Source organism: Mytilus galloprovincialis, chromosome 9 (assembly GCF_965363235.1).
Source record: "Mytilus galloprovincialis chromosome 9, xbMytGall1.hap1.1, whole genome shotgun sequence".
NCBI classification, from domain to species: Eukaryota; Metazoa; Mollusca; class Bivalvia; order Mytilida; family Mytilidae; genus Mytilus; species Mytilus galloprovincialis.
Window position 1 is genome coordinate 1,394,852 of NC_134846.1, and position 17,817 is coordinate 1,412,668.

Genomic DNA, 17,817 nt, shown 5'->3' on the forward strand with positions numbered 1-17,817 from the left:
AAATACATTTTGTATGAAGCGCGGAAGCGCTTCATTCTATAAATGATAAAAAATGTGCGCACGGTCAACGCTTTTACACCCCTTTGAAATTACAAAAAGAAGCATTCAAAACTTATAATTCCGTGACATTTTTCTAGCTAGGATCATGAAAACACTATTTCTATCAAGTGTTTCTTTAGGTTACCTCTGCACTTGTGGGACCTTGTGTCAGTCATCATGGATGTTACATTTCATTGTGTAATGAATGTCAGTTTCAGAAGGACGCGAGATTGCTGTTAGCCTATCAAAATAACGTATCATAATGAAACATATGTGTACGAAAAGTAATTATTTCTCTATATTGCATACGCGTTTTGTTAACATTTATCCTATAATCGGCTAACTATCGTACAAAGAACAAAATATTCAAATAAATTTGTGCTTGTACAAATAAAGTTCCCAATCCATGTTGAACAAGCGGAGTGGATTTCTTTCATTAAGGTGTCCTTTTCGCGGCTTTGAAAATTTTAGACTGGGATCCCGCTATATATAATCACCTTGTTCTATAAATATGCACATTTATCTAGGCAGGCGAACAAGTCTATGAAAATGTGGTCAATGATTTAAATGTCAATGACTAAGATCAACTTTTAATTCAAGTAATGAGTGTAAATTTCAGGATTAAAACAATAAATGTACATTGTCGGAAAATATAAAATGTATAGTTATGTTGTAATTATAGAAGATATGATACGATACGATATTTTTATTCCAATTATAGGGCCCATGAAGAGCAAAGTAATTTATTACAATGATTTTTATAATTGTTATAATAATGTTGACATAAACCATAAATGTGAATTTAACTATTTCAATTTTAAATGTTAATCACATGCAGCCAGATCAGAGCCAATACACATAATAAAGGCATAACACTATATCTATTATTATAAACAGGCAAATAAAACAATATCTATACTATATTTATAGTTTTCTCAGTTCCAAACATGTTGTATATGTATTTGTTCCCGTTAAAAATTACGTAATGAAGCAACATAAATTTGTACAAATAAACTCATCATAGATACCAGGATTGAAATTTTTATCTACACCAGACGCGCGTTTCGTCTACAAAAGACTCACCAGTGACGCTCGAATCCAAAGAAGGTTAAAAAGGTCAAATAAATACGAAATTTAAGAGCATTGAGGACCAAAATTCCTAAATGTTTTGCCAAATACAGCTTAGTTATCTATTCATGAGGTATTTCAAAAATTCTCGCTTCCACTTATTGCACCTAAATGTTTATTGCAAAACACTTGGCCGTTATTAATTTCACTTAACATATACTATTACCAGAGACATATATATACATGTCTCTGCTATTACATTTCATTGTATTTGATGATGTAAACATTTTTTTCTGAACGTGTGTACCAATCTTTTATCGATTCTGTAACCTTATCATATATACATGTATATCTAAATGTCTGGTAAAGGTCGTGTATACATAATATCGTATATCAATCATTTATCTGATGTCCAAAGTTCCAACTAGATTAAACTATAGATTTCGGATTTCGTTATACTACATGCAGTATAACGAAATCAAAGAATCTCAGATCTATATTTTTAAAAAATTAAATTAGAATAAGATTTGATCTTTTCATACACTGAAAAAGAGTCGTGCTCAGAGATTAAACACTTACATTATAAGCTACAAGTAAACACGAGTCTAAACACATTGTACTGAGACCCGTTCAGACCAAAACATGTAAAACAAAATGTGCACAAAAGATGTGTTTAAAACACCATTTATACAGTGTAGTTTTAACTGAGAATTATTTAAAGAACTTCACAAAAAAACTTACGACTAAGATTGATCTTAAGTCATGAACAAATCAGTATACTTACAATAAATGTTGTGAAATCGACTCCTGAGCAGTCCTTCAACTTTGAAAATGTATTTGTTTGATATTCTTTATTGAAAGCACTTTACGTCCATATGGGCCAATCAGGACTAATCCGATATTAAAAGGTTATGGAATTAAGATTGTCTTTGGAAATAAGATTATGTTGGATGCATGTATGGTGCCTTGTTATAGTCCATCAAATATAAGTGCAAATCTAAACTGTAGGTTGGCCATGGCAGATCGAGTGGGGAGATTTTGATTGTCACTGGAAACAACAGTGTGTTGGATCAAGAGTTGTAACACGATATCTTCAACTTATATAGTGAGACTCTCACTTCATCAAGTTCATGTGACTTCGTATTTAAATCCGAATTTTTATAAAACAGTCCAAATTATGGTTATGGTTTTCACCCTGATGGCCCAGTTTCGATTGCCGGCATCAGAGCATTATTATTCATGTAAACATAGTATTTGCTATAAAAGATTATACCCCCTCTCTTGGGACCTTATTTGACTGTTATTCTATCATAAAAGTAATGTATTCTATAAAAACAGACTGTAATTCGATTCATCAGACTCCTGTAAATTTGTCAAACCATTTATTTAACTCACTCGTTAGACCAATATAAACTTATAACAGTGAAATATTGTATATGGATGCATATATTCATCCTTTTATAAAGCTTCAATTAAAGGAGATAAAACTAATAAACAAGTGGATACTCTTAATTTCATTGACAAAAGTCCACCTGATAAAGTACTAAATAAATTTAATAAGTTAACTTTAGGAGTAAAAAAATGCTCTTGTAATATAGCTGCTCGATCTGAATTAGGTAGCTACCCTCAGGGGCGGATCAAGCCATTTAAAAAAAGGGGGTCCCAACCCAGAGTAACCAGGTGCTCCGCAGGGCGCAGCTTTATACGACCGCAGAGGTCGAACCCTGAACAGTTGGGGCAAGTATGGACAAAACATTCAAGCGTGATACAGCTCTCAATTTGGATTGTGATCAAATTTTTGACATTACATGTTTTTTTTTTACACAAAACATATGTCAAGATTTTACAAATCAATTAAAGATTTCTTCTTCAAACTTTTTAAATCTAAAATTAAATAGTTGACACAGCATAGGTTTCTGACACAGAATGAATGTGGTCTAATGAACTTAAAAGTTTTTTTTGCCTTTGAGCAATTCACTATGCTGTTGAATATTAATCCTCTCAAAAAAATGTTTGAAGAAATTTTCTTTTTATTTATGAAATCTGAAATGAGAAAAATTTAACCCCCCCCCTTTTTTATCAATTCAAATTTCTAATGGAGTTTGCAACAATAACTACTCTTTTAAATACATCATAAAATATTAAAATGTAAAATAAAGTGCTTGTTATTACTGAATGGTAAAGATTGGTTGGTAGTAAAAGTGAATATACATTGTTTATTGTATAAAACAATAAAAAAACTTCATCAGCAACATTTTATATTGGCAAATTTCCAATGAAGTTATTTACATAAAGTTATTGGCAAATAAAAATAGAAAATGACATCATAGTCATGTCTGGCAAATGTCCAACATACATTATCTAAAAACATTTTAGATAAGATAAGGAAAAAAGGCTTCATCAGCAACATTTTATATTGGCAAATTTCCAATGAAGTTATTTACATAAAGTTATTGGCAAATAAAAATAGAAAATGACATCATAGTCATGTCTGGCAAATTTCCAACATGTATTATCAACTACTATTCTATACAAAGAAAGATAACTCCAATTGAAAATTAATTGCTATTGCACAATATTGTGCAATTAGATATTTCTTGCTATTGTGCAATACTGTGCAATTGAAAATTTCTTGCTATTGCACAATACTTGATAAGGAATCCTGATTTTGACCAACTTGAAAACTGGGCCCATAATCAAAAATAAAAGTACATATTTAGATAAAGCATATCAAATAAGCCCAAGAATTTATTTTTTGTTAAAATCAAACTTAGTTTAATTTTGGACCCTTTGGACCTTAATGTAGACCAATTTGAAAACTGGACCAAAAATTAAGAATCTACATACACAGTTAGATTTGGCATATCAAAGAACCAATTAATTCAATTTTTGATGAAATCAAACAAAGTTTAATTTTGGACCCCCATTTGGACCAACTTGAAAACTAGGCCAATAATTAAAAATCTAAGTACATTTTTAAATTCAGCAATATATCAAAGAACCCCAAGGATTCAATTTTTGTTAAAATCAAACTAAGTTTAATTTTGGACCCTTTGGACCTTAATGTAGACCAATTTGAAAACGGGACCAAAAGTTAAGAATCTACATACACAGTTAGATTCGGCATATCAAAGAACCCCAATTATTCAATTTTTGATGAAATCAAACAAAGTTTAATTTTGGACCCTTTGGGCCCTTTATTCCTAAACTGTTGGGACCAAAACTCCCAAAATCAATACCAACCTTCCTTTTATGGTCATAAACCTTGTGTTTAAATTTCATAGATTTCTATTTACTTATACTAAAGTTATGGTGCGAAAACCAAGAAAAATGCTTATTTGGGTCCCTTTTTGGCCCCTAATTCCTAAACTGTTGTGACCAAAACTCCCAAAATCAATACCAACCTTCCTTTTGTGGTCATAAACATTGTGTTCAAATTTCATTGATTTCTATTTACTTAAACTAAAGTTATTGTGCGAAAACCAAGAATAATGCTTATTTGGGCCCTTTTTTGGCCCCTAATTCCTAAACTGTTGGAACCAAAACTCCCAAAATCAATCCCAACCTTTATTTTGTGGTCATAAACCTTGTGTCAAAATTTCATAGATTTCTATAAACTTAAACTAAAGTTATAGTGCGAAAACCAAGAAAATGCTTATTTGGGCCCTTTTTGGCCCCTAATTCCTAAAATGTTGGGACCAAAACTCCCAAAATCAATCCCAACCTTCCTTTTGTGGTCATAAACCTTGTGTTAAAATTTCATAGATTTCTATTCACTTTTACTAAAGTTAGAGTGCGAAAACTAAAAGTATTCGGACGACGACGACGACGACGCCAACGTGATAGCAATATACGACGAAAAATTTTTCAAATTTTGCGGTCGTATAAAAAGGGGGGGGGGGGGGGTCCAACTATATGCTCCCATTCAAATGCATTGATCTTCCAAAAAAAAGGAGGGTTCCAACCCCCGGACCCCCTGGATCCACCAATGTACCCTATTGATTGCTTTATAAAAAGACAAACTCTTCTTGTTCATGATAGACTTTTAAGGGAAGAAACTAGCCCCTTACTAAAAGAAACACCAAATTTGACAAAAACTTTACATAATGCAGGTATTTATTCTTGGTATACTCCTATGTAAATCATGTCAGATTTCAAAATGATTTAGAAATTGTTAATGTAAAAAAAAAATGAACAATTAAGAAAAGAATGTTTAAATGAAAATAAATACAAAACCATATTAAAACATATCTTCAATCCTGAAATAAAACAGGATACTTGCAAATTAGGCTCCTTTTTAAAAAAAGTCACCAAGACTGAAGACACTGGAGTCCTTGATATAATTTGAATCTCTTATATATATATATATATATATATATTGATTTAAAGAAAGACAAGGATTATAGTTCAAAGTGTCTGCATTGTTTAATATATGTAAACTGTATATTATGTATCATGTTTTAAGCCATTCACTCCATTATGTCATATTTCCAGCTTCCTTATGATTTATCAATGAACCAGAGTTCGCGAAAAGATGTGGTCCTCAGGATTTTACCACCAAAATTGTGTATAGGACTGACACAATTTTAGTATTTTTCAATAGAATTAATAGTGAGGACCATCAAATTTTCTTCAAGGACCACCAGGGAAAAAAAGATTTTGTGAACTCTGATGAACAATGTTTGCTATTGGACGTTAAGTATATGCATGTTTGTCATTTGCTAATTGTTACATTGTATTTTGTATATTTCTCCATTTTTTCAAAATGTATCTTTTTAAAGTAATTTATTTGATTGTAAGTAGGGTGGCGGCCCAATTAGGTAAAATTATAGGTAATGTATTCTAAATCTATTTCAGAAAACCAAATACCGCTGGTTTCGGAAACTATTATTCTGGCATAAAACTTTTGGGTACTGATTCAAAGCTGCAACTCTAACTTACTTTTTCAGGTCAACCACACACATATCGGTATTCCTTTGCTTTTCAATCCAATTTTGCAGATTCCCATTGTGCACCTCCTGTTATTCTGGGGTAGCCCAATTCAAAAACATGAACTCTGCCCTCTCATATCATTAGGGATCACATCCCAATCTGCATGGCCTCGTAAACCAGTGCATGAATCCAAACAAACTTTCCAATTCTTTAGACATAATGTTATTGTGCAATTCCTATTTGACTTTTTTTATCAGAATGATTTCTGAGGTTTCCCATAACAAAACAAGAATTTTGTTTTTAAAGTGGTGTCAAGTTGGTAAAGTGAGCAATGAGTATTAATTTGGATAATCTGTTTACAGTACTACACAGTGGCAGATCAAAAAATTTTCATAAGTGGGGGCCCACTGACTGACCTAAGAGGGGGCCCGCTCCAGACATGCTTCAGTGATTCCCTATATAAGCAACCAATTTTTTCCCAACAAGGGGGGCCCGCCCCCTCCCCCCCTAAATCCGCCTCTGCTACATTTTTAATGTTTTGGTAGGGAACTTACTCACCAAAACAAATCCATTAAGTTACTTGATTTTTCCAGAGCATTAAATTAATGCTGTTGCATTTTAAGGCAAAGAGGTCAAATTGGAGCAACTATAAGGTCTTTCTTTATTCATAAACTTGACTTCTTTGGATACATTTCTCCAGGCAAGACTGATTTGAAGACTGTATGGTTGCCTATAATTGCTGACATCCACTACATTCATGTCATTTGAACTTTAAAGGATAGGTGTCTCATTGGCAATCATACCACATCTCCTTATTCTTATCATGTAGAGAAGATATACTTTAATATAAAGATGATGATGGAATGCTGCTTAATGTCCAGTGACAATTACATGTAGATGCATATTTAGAACTTGTGAATTTATATGAATATTAACACCATCACACTCATTTCGTACTCCAGGCCAACTTGCTAGCTACCACATGGCAGACCATAGAGGCCAGGGGCGGATCCAGCCATTTGAAAAAGGGGGAGTTCCCAACCCAGAGTAAAGGGGGGGTTCCAACTATATGCTCCCATTCAAATGCATTGATCGGCCAAAAAAAAGGAGGGGTTCCAACCTCCCCCCCCCTGGATCCGCCAATAGAGACAGGAACTGCTTTAATAAGAAGCTAATCAGACCATTATTATTCATATTGTATATGAAACATTTTACTTAAACATGCTAATAACTGACTATGCGATGTGGGCTTTGCTCACTGTTGAAGGCTGTATGGTGACCTACAGTTGTTAATTTTTGTGTGATTTGGCCTCTTGTGAAGAGAGGTCTCATTAGCTATCATACCACATCTTCTTTTTTCTTATAAACAATACTTTAAAATAACAGCTAAAAATTTAATTAAAATAAGCATTTTAAAACACTCTGTCAATGGTTATAAAACCAGTGATATAGTCTCCATAAAGAAAGTCCTCCAGCAGTCACAGCTACGATATTTTGCAGCCATTTTCTTCGGGTGTCATCACGTCTTATTAGTATTACTGGGTTACTGCTTGACAAGTTATGTAATGGAAGTTTTTCTATATTCTTCATGCTAGTTTCAATTTGATATTTACAACAGGGATCATTTGACGACAAGGCATAAAGTCCTGCAGATAAAATACTCATAGTTGCTAACGGTAAATAGATGAATAATTTGTCACTCTTTGTGTACATCACACCAAGGGCTATAACTCCAGAAACAACAGACACTTTGTGGAAGAAATTTCCCACTTTTATCCATCTTACAGTTAGTTCACCAACAAGATGTGGTTCAATGATAATGAATTTCGCTTTGGATTCTAACGCTGTTTCAAGTTCTTGCTCTGCCTCATCTTGTTGGTCTTCACTTCTGTCTTTAATAGTGATATACCTAGGAGGTGGCTGACTAAAATATAAAATGATTCTTATTACATGTATTTCATCTAGAAATGTAATTCGGAATAACTACAATAAATGCGACTAAAACAGTTTCTTTGAAAATTAAAGGAGCTTATATTCTCTACATGAATGTTTTAGTTTGTTTGTCTATACATACATTAAACATGTAAGAAGATGACATGGTATGAGTGACAACTCTCCATCCAAGCCACAATATGTAAAAGTAATCATTATAGGTCAAATTACGGTCTTCAACATTAGCCTTCGCTAAGGCCAAATAAAAAAGTATGTGTGGTTCCAGTTACATCTGAAAAAAAGTTAGGGTAGGTAGGTAGGGATTTTTTTTAATTTTTTTTTTTTTTTTTACATTGAGTCTATGGGAGCAACATTCTGACTTTAACAGTGCTTAATGAAAAATGACAATAAAATCTTTAGGGTAGGCTATTTTTAAGCCGAAAAAGTAGGGACGGTAGGGTTACTGGAACCACACGTATATTTTTATTTGGCCTAAACTACTTTCAGTAACTTGCTTTATAATGGCCACAGGTTTAACTGGTGGAGGTAGCCCAAGTATCCAGAGAACCACCAAAAGACCCATCTTGTGTTGCCATCATGCAGGTTAATACACAATGTTAACCTGATCAGAGTTGTAAAGGCTAGTGGTCACTGTCAATGAACTGCTAAGACCTCACCATCAACACTATTGTACAAGCACAGCCACTTTAACTTTGTTATTTATTTAAAGTTGTCACTTACTGTACATGTTTCTTTTCAGTCTGTTACTTTCAAGAGTGCTAGGGCATTACAAATGTACATTACTCTAAGGTTCTTGGAAAACATGTATTTAATGAGGGGCGTAAGGGGGTATCTGCGCCAAAGAACGTGAAATAACATTGCCATTTATAATGAACGAACAATTAAAAATGTCTTGCACGTTGATCTTTTTACTGATTTCACGAAACACGACGAATAACGAAATCTTTTCTTGGCTGTACATGAAATTAAAATGGCAAAACACATTGCATGAAAATAACCCTTTACCACCCTCTTTAATGTATGATATATTTAAGATTACAAATTCAATTAATTGATAATCAATAACACACAGAAAATGTCAAACATTTCAAGTTTGAAAATAAATTCACATATTTAGCAAAAAGGGCGGGGGGACAGGACTTCAGGGTCGGGTGTTTTTAAGCTCGGGATTGATCCTTTCGGGATCCGGGAATACTTTTTTCGAATTTTGGAATGTCGGAATTTAAATTTCTTTAATTTCTGGACCTCATGATTTCTTTTATTTAAGCCCAGGATTTGGGGATCAGGACCCCTCCAAACCCCCCTCGTAAAACACAAGTCTTAAGACGTGGTACAATGATTTCCAATGAGACACCAGAGGCGGATTTAGAGGGGGGGCCCAGGGGGCCGGAAAAAATTTGGTTGCTTATATAAGGAATCACTGAAGCGTGACAGGAGCGGGCCCCCTCTTAGGTCAGTCAGTGGGCCCCCACTTATGAAAATTTCTGGATCCGCCACTGGACACCTATCTTGTATAAAGCATTTAATGCTTACTAAAACTCCAATTTAGCCCTCAACATGACAACATCCATTAAATGTGAAAAGCAAGACTTCAATATTACCAAATTATATCCAAAACCAGAGACATATAAATACAAAACAAATATTATTATTCAAAATCAGAGATTAATTGTACATGTTGTATATCTCTGTTAACGAGTGATGTAAATCTAGAACTAGATTAAAGTTTGCAAACGTTAGTATTTAAATAATTATTTGTATCAAGGATTAATCTTGCTGTACAGATCTTAGTTTATATACGGACTTCGTCTTCGTAGAAGCAGAAAAAAAAGGGGGAGACATGTCACGAAACAATGCAAGTGTTGATCCAATAGTTGGTCGTGATTCTTGTAGGAAATGAGATGGAAATATGTTTTCAAGAATGAAAATGTGTTGGTGCTTTATAACAGCTATAAGCAGTGAATGAATGAATGAGATAACATAAAAGTTATTACTTTAAAAATTCCGCCATCCGATTCGGTACGCCCTCTGTTGGTGAAGTGATAAATTAATGAGTACATTTATTCGACCTTAATAAACTCGACCCTAAGTTTAAAAATAACAGTGTTATAATTTAATATAGTATTTTTACCTGCATATGAAATTCAGAATTATGTTAACAATTTATATGTACTGGAGCAGCAAACTATTTTTAAAAAAATTAGAATATTTTTAATTGATATTGAAGAAAACCAATGCCCCATCCCCTAGTTTTACAGAGAGTAGCAGTTTGTATTTCAAAGGTTTTCAAATAAAGATATCAATAGTTATTATTAAATCCGTGCATTGTTTGTTTTTTGGCCTTGAATGTTTGTCCCTAATATTTTATTAACTGTGCCTTTGCATTCAGATATCGCAGATCAAATTTATTCGTTTTACTTTTATAGTGTATTATTAAACGGTACGTTTTTTGATTGAGTTAAGGGCATACGATACAGTTACAGTGAAGGTAATGACGTTGCTAACGTAAAATGTTATTTTCGCGACGTCAAACTCTGACATATCGGGAAAAGATGCATTTTTCGACTGATTTTTATCGTTCAAACTGATTTAATTTGAAAACGAGTACATGGACCCCTATTTTTTAAAACAGCAATTTGTTTCATTTTGCAAGGAGATTATGTGACCCAAATTTTATAAAACTGTAAATAGCGCAATTTTTTTAATTTTGATAAACATGCAGCAAAAAATGACGTTTTTTCCTCTATTCATGAACATTTGATAAATATAGAGTTATTTCGGAATAAAAATTGCATAATTTTTAATGATACTTATAAAATGCAGAAATCACCGATTATTTAACAAAAACCATTTTGTGTTTATCTTTTAAAACAAAAAAGTTATGTCTTTCTTTCGAAAAAGAAAATACGGACACAAATCTGAATTTTGAGCAAATATACAAAATTTCGACCTTATTTTACTCAAAAAGTAGCACATGAAGGTATATTTTTTATTACATATTTGATTTAATCAGGTAAAAAATAGCCTATGTGCAAATTTTCATCAACTTGTAAATACAGGTTCAAAACTGTATCGTATGCCCTTAAGCCTGCCAATTGATATTTTACCGTGTGTTTTTATACGCCCGTCGTCTTTTAGACGGGACGTATTATGGTATACCGTTGTCCGTCCGTCCGTCCGTCCGTCGTCCACACTTCGGACAATAACTCAAAAACAATTTCACCAATTTCCATGAAACTTAAGTGAATTGTTTATATCTATTGACGTAAGCTCCCTTTCGTTTTTTTTTAATTTCAGATTTTAAGTTTTGGATTTATGGGGCTTTATTCATAAAAAAGGGGGGATTTTCAACACTTCGGACAATAACTCAAAAAGGCTTTCACCAATGTCCATGAAACTTTGGTGAATTGTTTATATCTATTGATGTAAGCTCCCTTTCAATTTTTATAAATTTCAGATTTTAAGTTTTGGATTTATGGAGCTTTATTCATAAAAAAAAGGGGGATTTTCAACACTTCGGACAATAACTCATAAAGGCTTTCACCAATGTCCATGAAACTTTGGTGAATTGTTTATATCTATTGATGTAAGCTCCCTTTCAATTTTTATAAATGTCAGATTTTAAGTTTTGGATTTATTGGGCTTTATTCATAAAAAAAGGGTGATTTTCAACACTTCGGACAATAACTCAAAAAGGCTTTCACCAATGTCCATGAAACTTTGGTGAATTGTTTATATCTATTGATGTAAGCTCCCTTTCAATTTTTATAAATTTCAGATTTTACATTTCCGTGTTATGAATTTTTATGCTTTAAAAAGGGGGGATTTTCCAATTTTGGGACAATAACTAACACTTTCACAAAGTTTTATGCAACTTTGATAAATTGTTTATATCTATGGACATAAGCTCCCTTTCCATTTTTATAAATTTTAGATTTTACGTTTTCTTAAGTAATGAATTTTTATACTTAAAAATGGGGGATTTTATGAAACTTTGGTGAATATATTAATGTAACATCCCTTTTGATTTGTATATATATTTCTAGTTGATCATATAAATTCATTTAAAGCATAAAAGACAAGTTAAAAGAGCAACGGGCGTATCATGCGCTAAAGCGCAGCCCTTTATTCTATGATGCGATGTTATGCTATTGTTTCAGAAAAAGGGAGAAGGTTTGGACCCATTAAAACGTTTAATCCCGCTGCAAATGTTTGCACCTGTCCTAAGTCAGGAATCTGATGTAAACTTAAAAGTAGTTGTCGTTTGTTTATGTAATTTATATACGTGTTTCTTGTTTTTTTTTATTTCATATAGATTAGACCGTTGGTTTTTCCGTTTGAATGGTTTTACACTAGTAATTTTGGGGCCCTTTATAGCTTGTTGTAATATCAGCAGATTGAAAAGTCAATTGCAAGGAAACAACAATTCAACAACAAAATAAAGTCTTTGAAAACAGGTGTCTATACAATATACAAATCTCTAAAGCATCTTTAATGTTTAAAGGCTTTAAAAAGGTGTAAAATATATTCAACAAAGTATTTACAAACTGACATGAAATTATTTCACGAACTGACATGCTAATTTCCTAAAATAAAACCCTCCACCAGAAATATATTTTTTTTTAAAGACAAACTATAGTTCAGTGGTTGTCATTTTTCATGTCTATCATATTTGTTTTTCATGAATTGCATTGTTTTAAATCATGCTGTTAGTTTTCTAGTTTGAATTGCTTCACATATTTTTCATTTACAGTTGACTATACGATATAAGTTTTTATGCCCCACCTACGATAGTAGAGGGGCATTATGTTTTCCGGTATGTGGCTCCGTTCGTGCGTCCGTCCGTTCAGGTTAAAGTTTTTGGTCAAGATAGCTTTTGATGAAGCTGAAGTTCAATCAACTTGAAACTTAGTACACTTGTTGCTTATGATATGATCTTTCTAATTTTCTAGCCAAATTAGACTTTTGACCCCAATTTCACGGTCCACTGAACATAGAAAATGAAAGTGGGAGTTTCAGGTTTAAGTTTTTGGTCAAGGTAGTCAGTTTTGATGAAATTGAAGTCCAATCAACTAAAACTTAGTACATATGTTCTCTATAGTATAATCTTTCTAATTTTAGAGCAAAATTAGATTATTACCCAATTTCACGGTCCATGGAACATGGAAAAGGATAGTGCGAGTGGGGCATCCGTGTACTTTGGACAAATTCTTGTTCTTATTGTTAAGGACATACGATAAAGTTACCTTGCTAACGTAAATTGTTATTTTCGCGACATCAAACTATGACTTATCAGGGAAAGATTCAGTTTTCGACTGATTTTTATCATTCAAACTTGTTTAACTTGAACATGTTGAAAAAAAGTTCCGATGGACCCCACATTTTTAAAATGCCATTTGGTTTGATTGAGCGAGAAGATTATGTGTGCCAATTTTCATGAAAACGTAAATAGTGCATTTTTTTAAAATTTGATACAGCAAAAAATGACGTTTTTTCTACATTCATGAACATTTGATAAATATGAGTTACTGTGAATGAAAAATGTATAAATTTTTAGGATACTTATAAAATACAGAAATTAAAAATTATTTAACAACCAGATGCTCCACAGGGCGCAGCTTTATACGACCGCAGAGGTTGAACCCTGAACGGTTGGGGCAAGTATGGACACAACATTCAAGCTTGATTCAGCTCTAAATTTGGATTGTGATTAAATAGTTGACACTGCATAGGTTTCTGACACAGAATGAATGTGGTCTAATGAACTTAAAATATTTTTTTTGCCTTTGAGCAATTCACTATGCTGTTGAATATTAATCCTCTGAAAAAATTGTTTGAAGAAAATTTTCTTTTTATTTATGAAATCTGAAATGAGAAAAATGTACCCCCCCCCCATTTTTATTTCACTCCCCCCTTTCCCTTTTCCCAAAACTGATCACAATTCAAATTTCTAATGGAGTTTGCAACAATAACTACGCATTTAAATACATCATAAAATATTAAAATGTAAAATAAAGTGCTTGTTATCACTGAATGGTAAAGATTATTTTGATTTATCAGTTGGTAGTAAAAGTGAATATACATTGTATATTGTATAAAACAATGATTTAAGTTGATTCAACTACTATTCTGAACAAAGAAAGATAACTCCAATTGAAAATTTCTTGCTATTGCACAATATTGTGCAATTGAAAATATTTGCTATTGCACAATTCTGTGCAATTGAAAATTTCTTGCTATTGCACAATACTGTGCAATTGAAGATTTCTTGCTATTGCTAACTACTGTGCAATTGAAAATTTCTTGCTATTGCACAATACTGTGCAATTGAAGATTTCTTGCTATTGCGCAATACTGTGCAATTAAAAATTTCTTGCTATTGCACAATACTGTGCAATTGAAGATTTCTTGTTATTGCTGAATACTGTGCAATTGAAAATTTCTTGCTATTGCAAAATACTTAGTATAATAATTTTGGATCCTGATTTGAACCAACTTGAAAACTGGGCCCATAATCAAACATCTAAGTATATGTTTAGATTCAGACTAAACTAAAGTTATAGTGCGAAAACCAAGAAAGTGCTTATTTGGGCCCTTTTTGGCCCCTAATTCCTAATATTTTGGGACCAAAACTCACAAAATCAATCCCAACCTTCCTTTCGTTGCATAAACCTTGTGTTAAAATTTCATAGATTTCTATTCACTTTACTAAAGTTAGAGTGCGAAAACTAAAAGTATTCGGACGACAACGATGACGACGACGCCGCAGACGATGACGCCAACGTGATACCAATATACGACCAAAAAATTTTCAAAAAAGTTATGTCTTTCTTTCGAAAGAGAAAATACGGTCACAAATCCGAATTTTTAGCAAATATACAAAATTTCGACCTCATTTTACTCAAAAGTTGCACATGAAGGTATATTTTTTATAACACATTTGATTTAATCAGATAAAAAATAGTCTATATGAAAATTTTTATGAAAATGTAAATACGGGAACAGTCAACTGTATCGTATGCCCTTAAAGGCTGTATACATGATTGCCTATAATTGCTATTAACATCTACTTCATTGGAACTTCAATGGAAATTTATCTGTATTCTCATAGGTAATCATACCACATCTCTATTTTCTATTGGGTCAATGCTGTTGTCGGATTTAGAGTTTATTAAGTTTGCTTCAGTGGCGGATCCAGAAAGTTTCATAAGTGGGGGCCCACTGACTGACCTAAGAGGGGGCCCGCTCCAGTCATGCTTCAATGATTCCCTATATAAGCAACCAATTTTTTTCCCAAAAAAGGGGGGGCCCGGACCCCCCCTAAATCCGCCTCTGTGCTTGGATTACTGTTTTAGATATGATCTACTGCTCGTATGACAAACCAATTTTGGATTGGTAAACTTGTTAATAATAGAGAACTGCCTGTTATGTAAGGTGATTAGTCGTTGACAGTTCAACATTATAGTGAGCATTATTTATTCATTTTTTAAAAATTACATGGTGGGACTGTTTGATTTTATTTGGATTTGAACAGTCGTAGTCAAAGACATTCTCCAACTATAGGTCCAGAGATGAATGATGCTTTCAGGAGAAACATATCATACTCACAAAATTAAGTATCAAACACTATTTTTATCTGTCTCTTTAGGTACCAGATTTTATAGTTATCAATGATCCAGGAAATGAGGTCAAGGTCGGATGAATCAGGACATAAACATGTTCACCTTACAATAGTTCACGACACCAAATTAAAGCTTTATTGATTACGGTATCTGAGAAACTACTGTTAATAAACCAGACAGATAGGCCGTAGTTTTTTTATTTTTAGTTTTACGAACCCTCCTACCCTAATTTTTGCCAAATAGGAAAAAAAATAAAATCAAAAATGTTGATTTTTATTTTTTTTTCTCCTCCGACCCAGTGTTTTTCATGCAAAAAAAAAAAATTTTTAGTTCATAACTGCATGAAAGAATCTAAATTTATGCTCTTGGTGATTTAGTAAGTTGTTGCACATTGATTTTCAATTCAAACCTTGTCAAGAAAAAAAAAATAGTTGTTACAGTTACACTAGTAGAAAATCTCCTGGTGAAATAAAAAAAAAAAAATTTTGATATTGACGGTTGGTATTAAAAAAAAAATCAGCAGCAGCAGTTTTTTTTTTTTTTTTTCGTCCATTTTTTACCCATTGGTTTTGTCAAAAAATTTCGTAAAACTAAAAATCTAATAACTATGGCCATATGTACATTTTTCAATAATTTAATATACAAAATTAAATCTAATTATTGCATAAAGTATCTGAGAAAAAGCACTAAATGTTGATCAATAAACCATGAAAATGAGGTCAACGTCTGATAAACCACAGGAATTGACCTTTAATACTGAACAAAGATTCAGTCATAAAAACCCATTTCAAAGAGTACTATTTATTGAATGGCTGTAACTAGTGAGATCTAGTAAGTTGGTGACAAGAAAAGCCAACACACCCTATATTCATATTGCAAAGTTTTCTTACAAATGTCTTCAACCCTGTGATAGTTTTGTAGCACTGGTTATAATCCTATTGTTTTTAACCAACAAATGATAAAATCTTAAAAAGATGTCCCCATTCTATATGCAATGTATTGATTACTTTCAAATATGTTACTTTAAAGATATACTCAGTAAGTGCTCAGTGATTATCAATGAGTTTCAGAGTACCAGACCTTGAAGAAACTGAATAAGGTAACAATGGAGATAACAGACAAAAACCAAATCAGATACTGTCAAGATGAATAACAGCAATCAAAGTGATTTAACACTTACTAGTATTTCATTTTCTATTCTATTCAGTTTTGTGGTATGTTTGCTTCAGTTTAGTTAATTTTTATATTTTAAGGCTGACCTAATTACATGACCTTTGAACTTGTTAACCCTGTTGAGGTTAACTTCAGATTTTTATTTTCTTGTTATATTTTGTTTGATTGGGTTTTAACAACTAAAAGTTATATCATAACATTTTATTACAAAATATAGAAAATTTATAAATAGGTAATGAAAAAGATCTGCATCCAACAAAGAAATTCTCAAAGAAGACATAAGTTACAAACTTATATCTGATCCATTTGTTTTTTTTTAACAATAAAATATGTTTAAGGTAGCAATACACAGTCAGCAGTTTATTCACTGTAGGTAGCAATTCACAGTCAGCAGTTTATTCACTGTAGGTAGCAATACACAGTCAGCAGTTTATTCACTGTAGGTAGCAATACACAGTTAGCAGTTTATTCACTGTAGGTAGCAATACACAGTTAGCAGTTTATTCACTGTAGGTAGCAATACACAGTTAGCAGTTTATTCACTGTAGGTAGCAATACACAGTTAGCAGTTTATTCACTGTAGGTAGCAATACACAGTCAGCAGTTTATTCACTGTAGGTAGCAATACACAGTTAGCAGTTTATTCACTGTTGCCATGGATACACCCAAATGAAACTATATTTTACCATTTTATATACTGGATATAAAATCTATGGAAGATTCTGATTACATACATATGCACATATATGACACAAATAGTAAGCTTTATATTGCAAGAAAGCAATGAAAAGGGGATGGTAAAATTTATAAGAGCAAATTTTGATATTTTTTCCTAACTGTTTATTGCTACCTAAACTAATAGACCACTTTCAAGTTTGTTCTTCACCGGAAAAAACTTGTCAATTATGCCTGCCTTTATGAGTTCTTTTACCAGATAAAGGGGATCGCCTATATCCCTGCACTATAAATGTTCATCAAGCGTCTTAGAAATCGTCATTGTGCAGGATAAACTAGAAATACTATTTGTTCT

General features: G+C 32.5%; 1 protein-coding gene across 1 annotated transcript; it reads right to left on the reverse strand.

Moving 5' to 3' along the window:
• Positions 1-7,419: 7,419 nt before the first annotated feature.
• Positions 7,420-10,055, reverse strand: LOC143044205 (transmembrane protein 11, mitochondrial-like). The gene is made up of 2 exons (XM_076216109.1): positions 9,987-10,055; positions 7,420-7,963 (listed from the first exon to the last, which is right to left on the reverse strand). The coding sequence occupies exons 1-2, from the start codon at positions 10,001-10,003 to the stop codon at positions 7,465-7,467; spliced, it is 516 nt and encodes a 171-aa protein (XP_076072224.1). The 5' UTR covers positions 10,004-10,055; the 3' UTR covers positions 7,420-7,464.
• Positions 10,056-17,817: the final 7,762 nt, after the last annotated feature.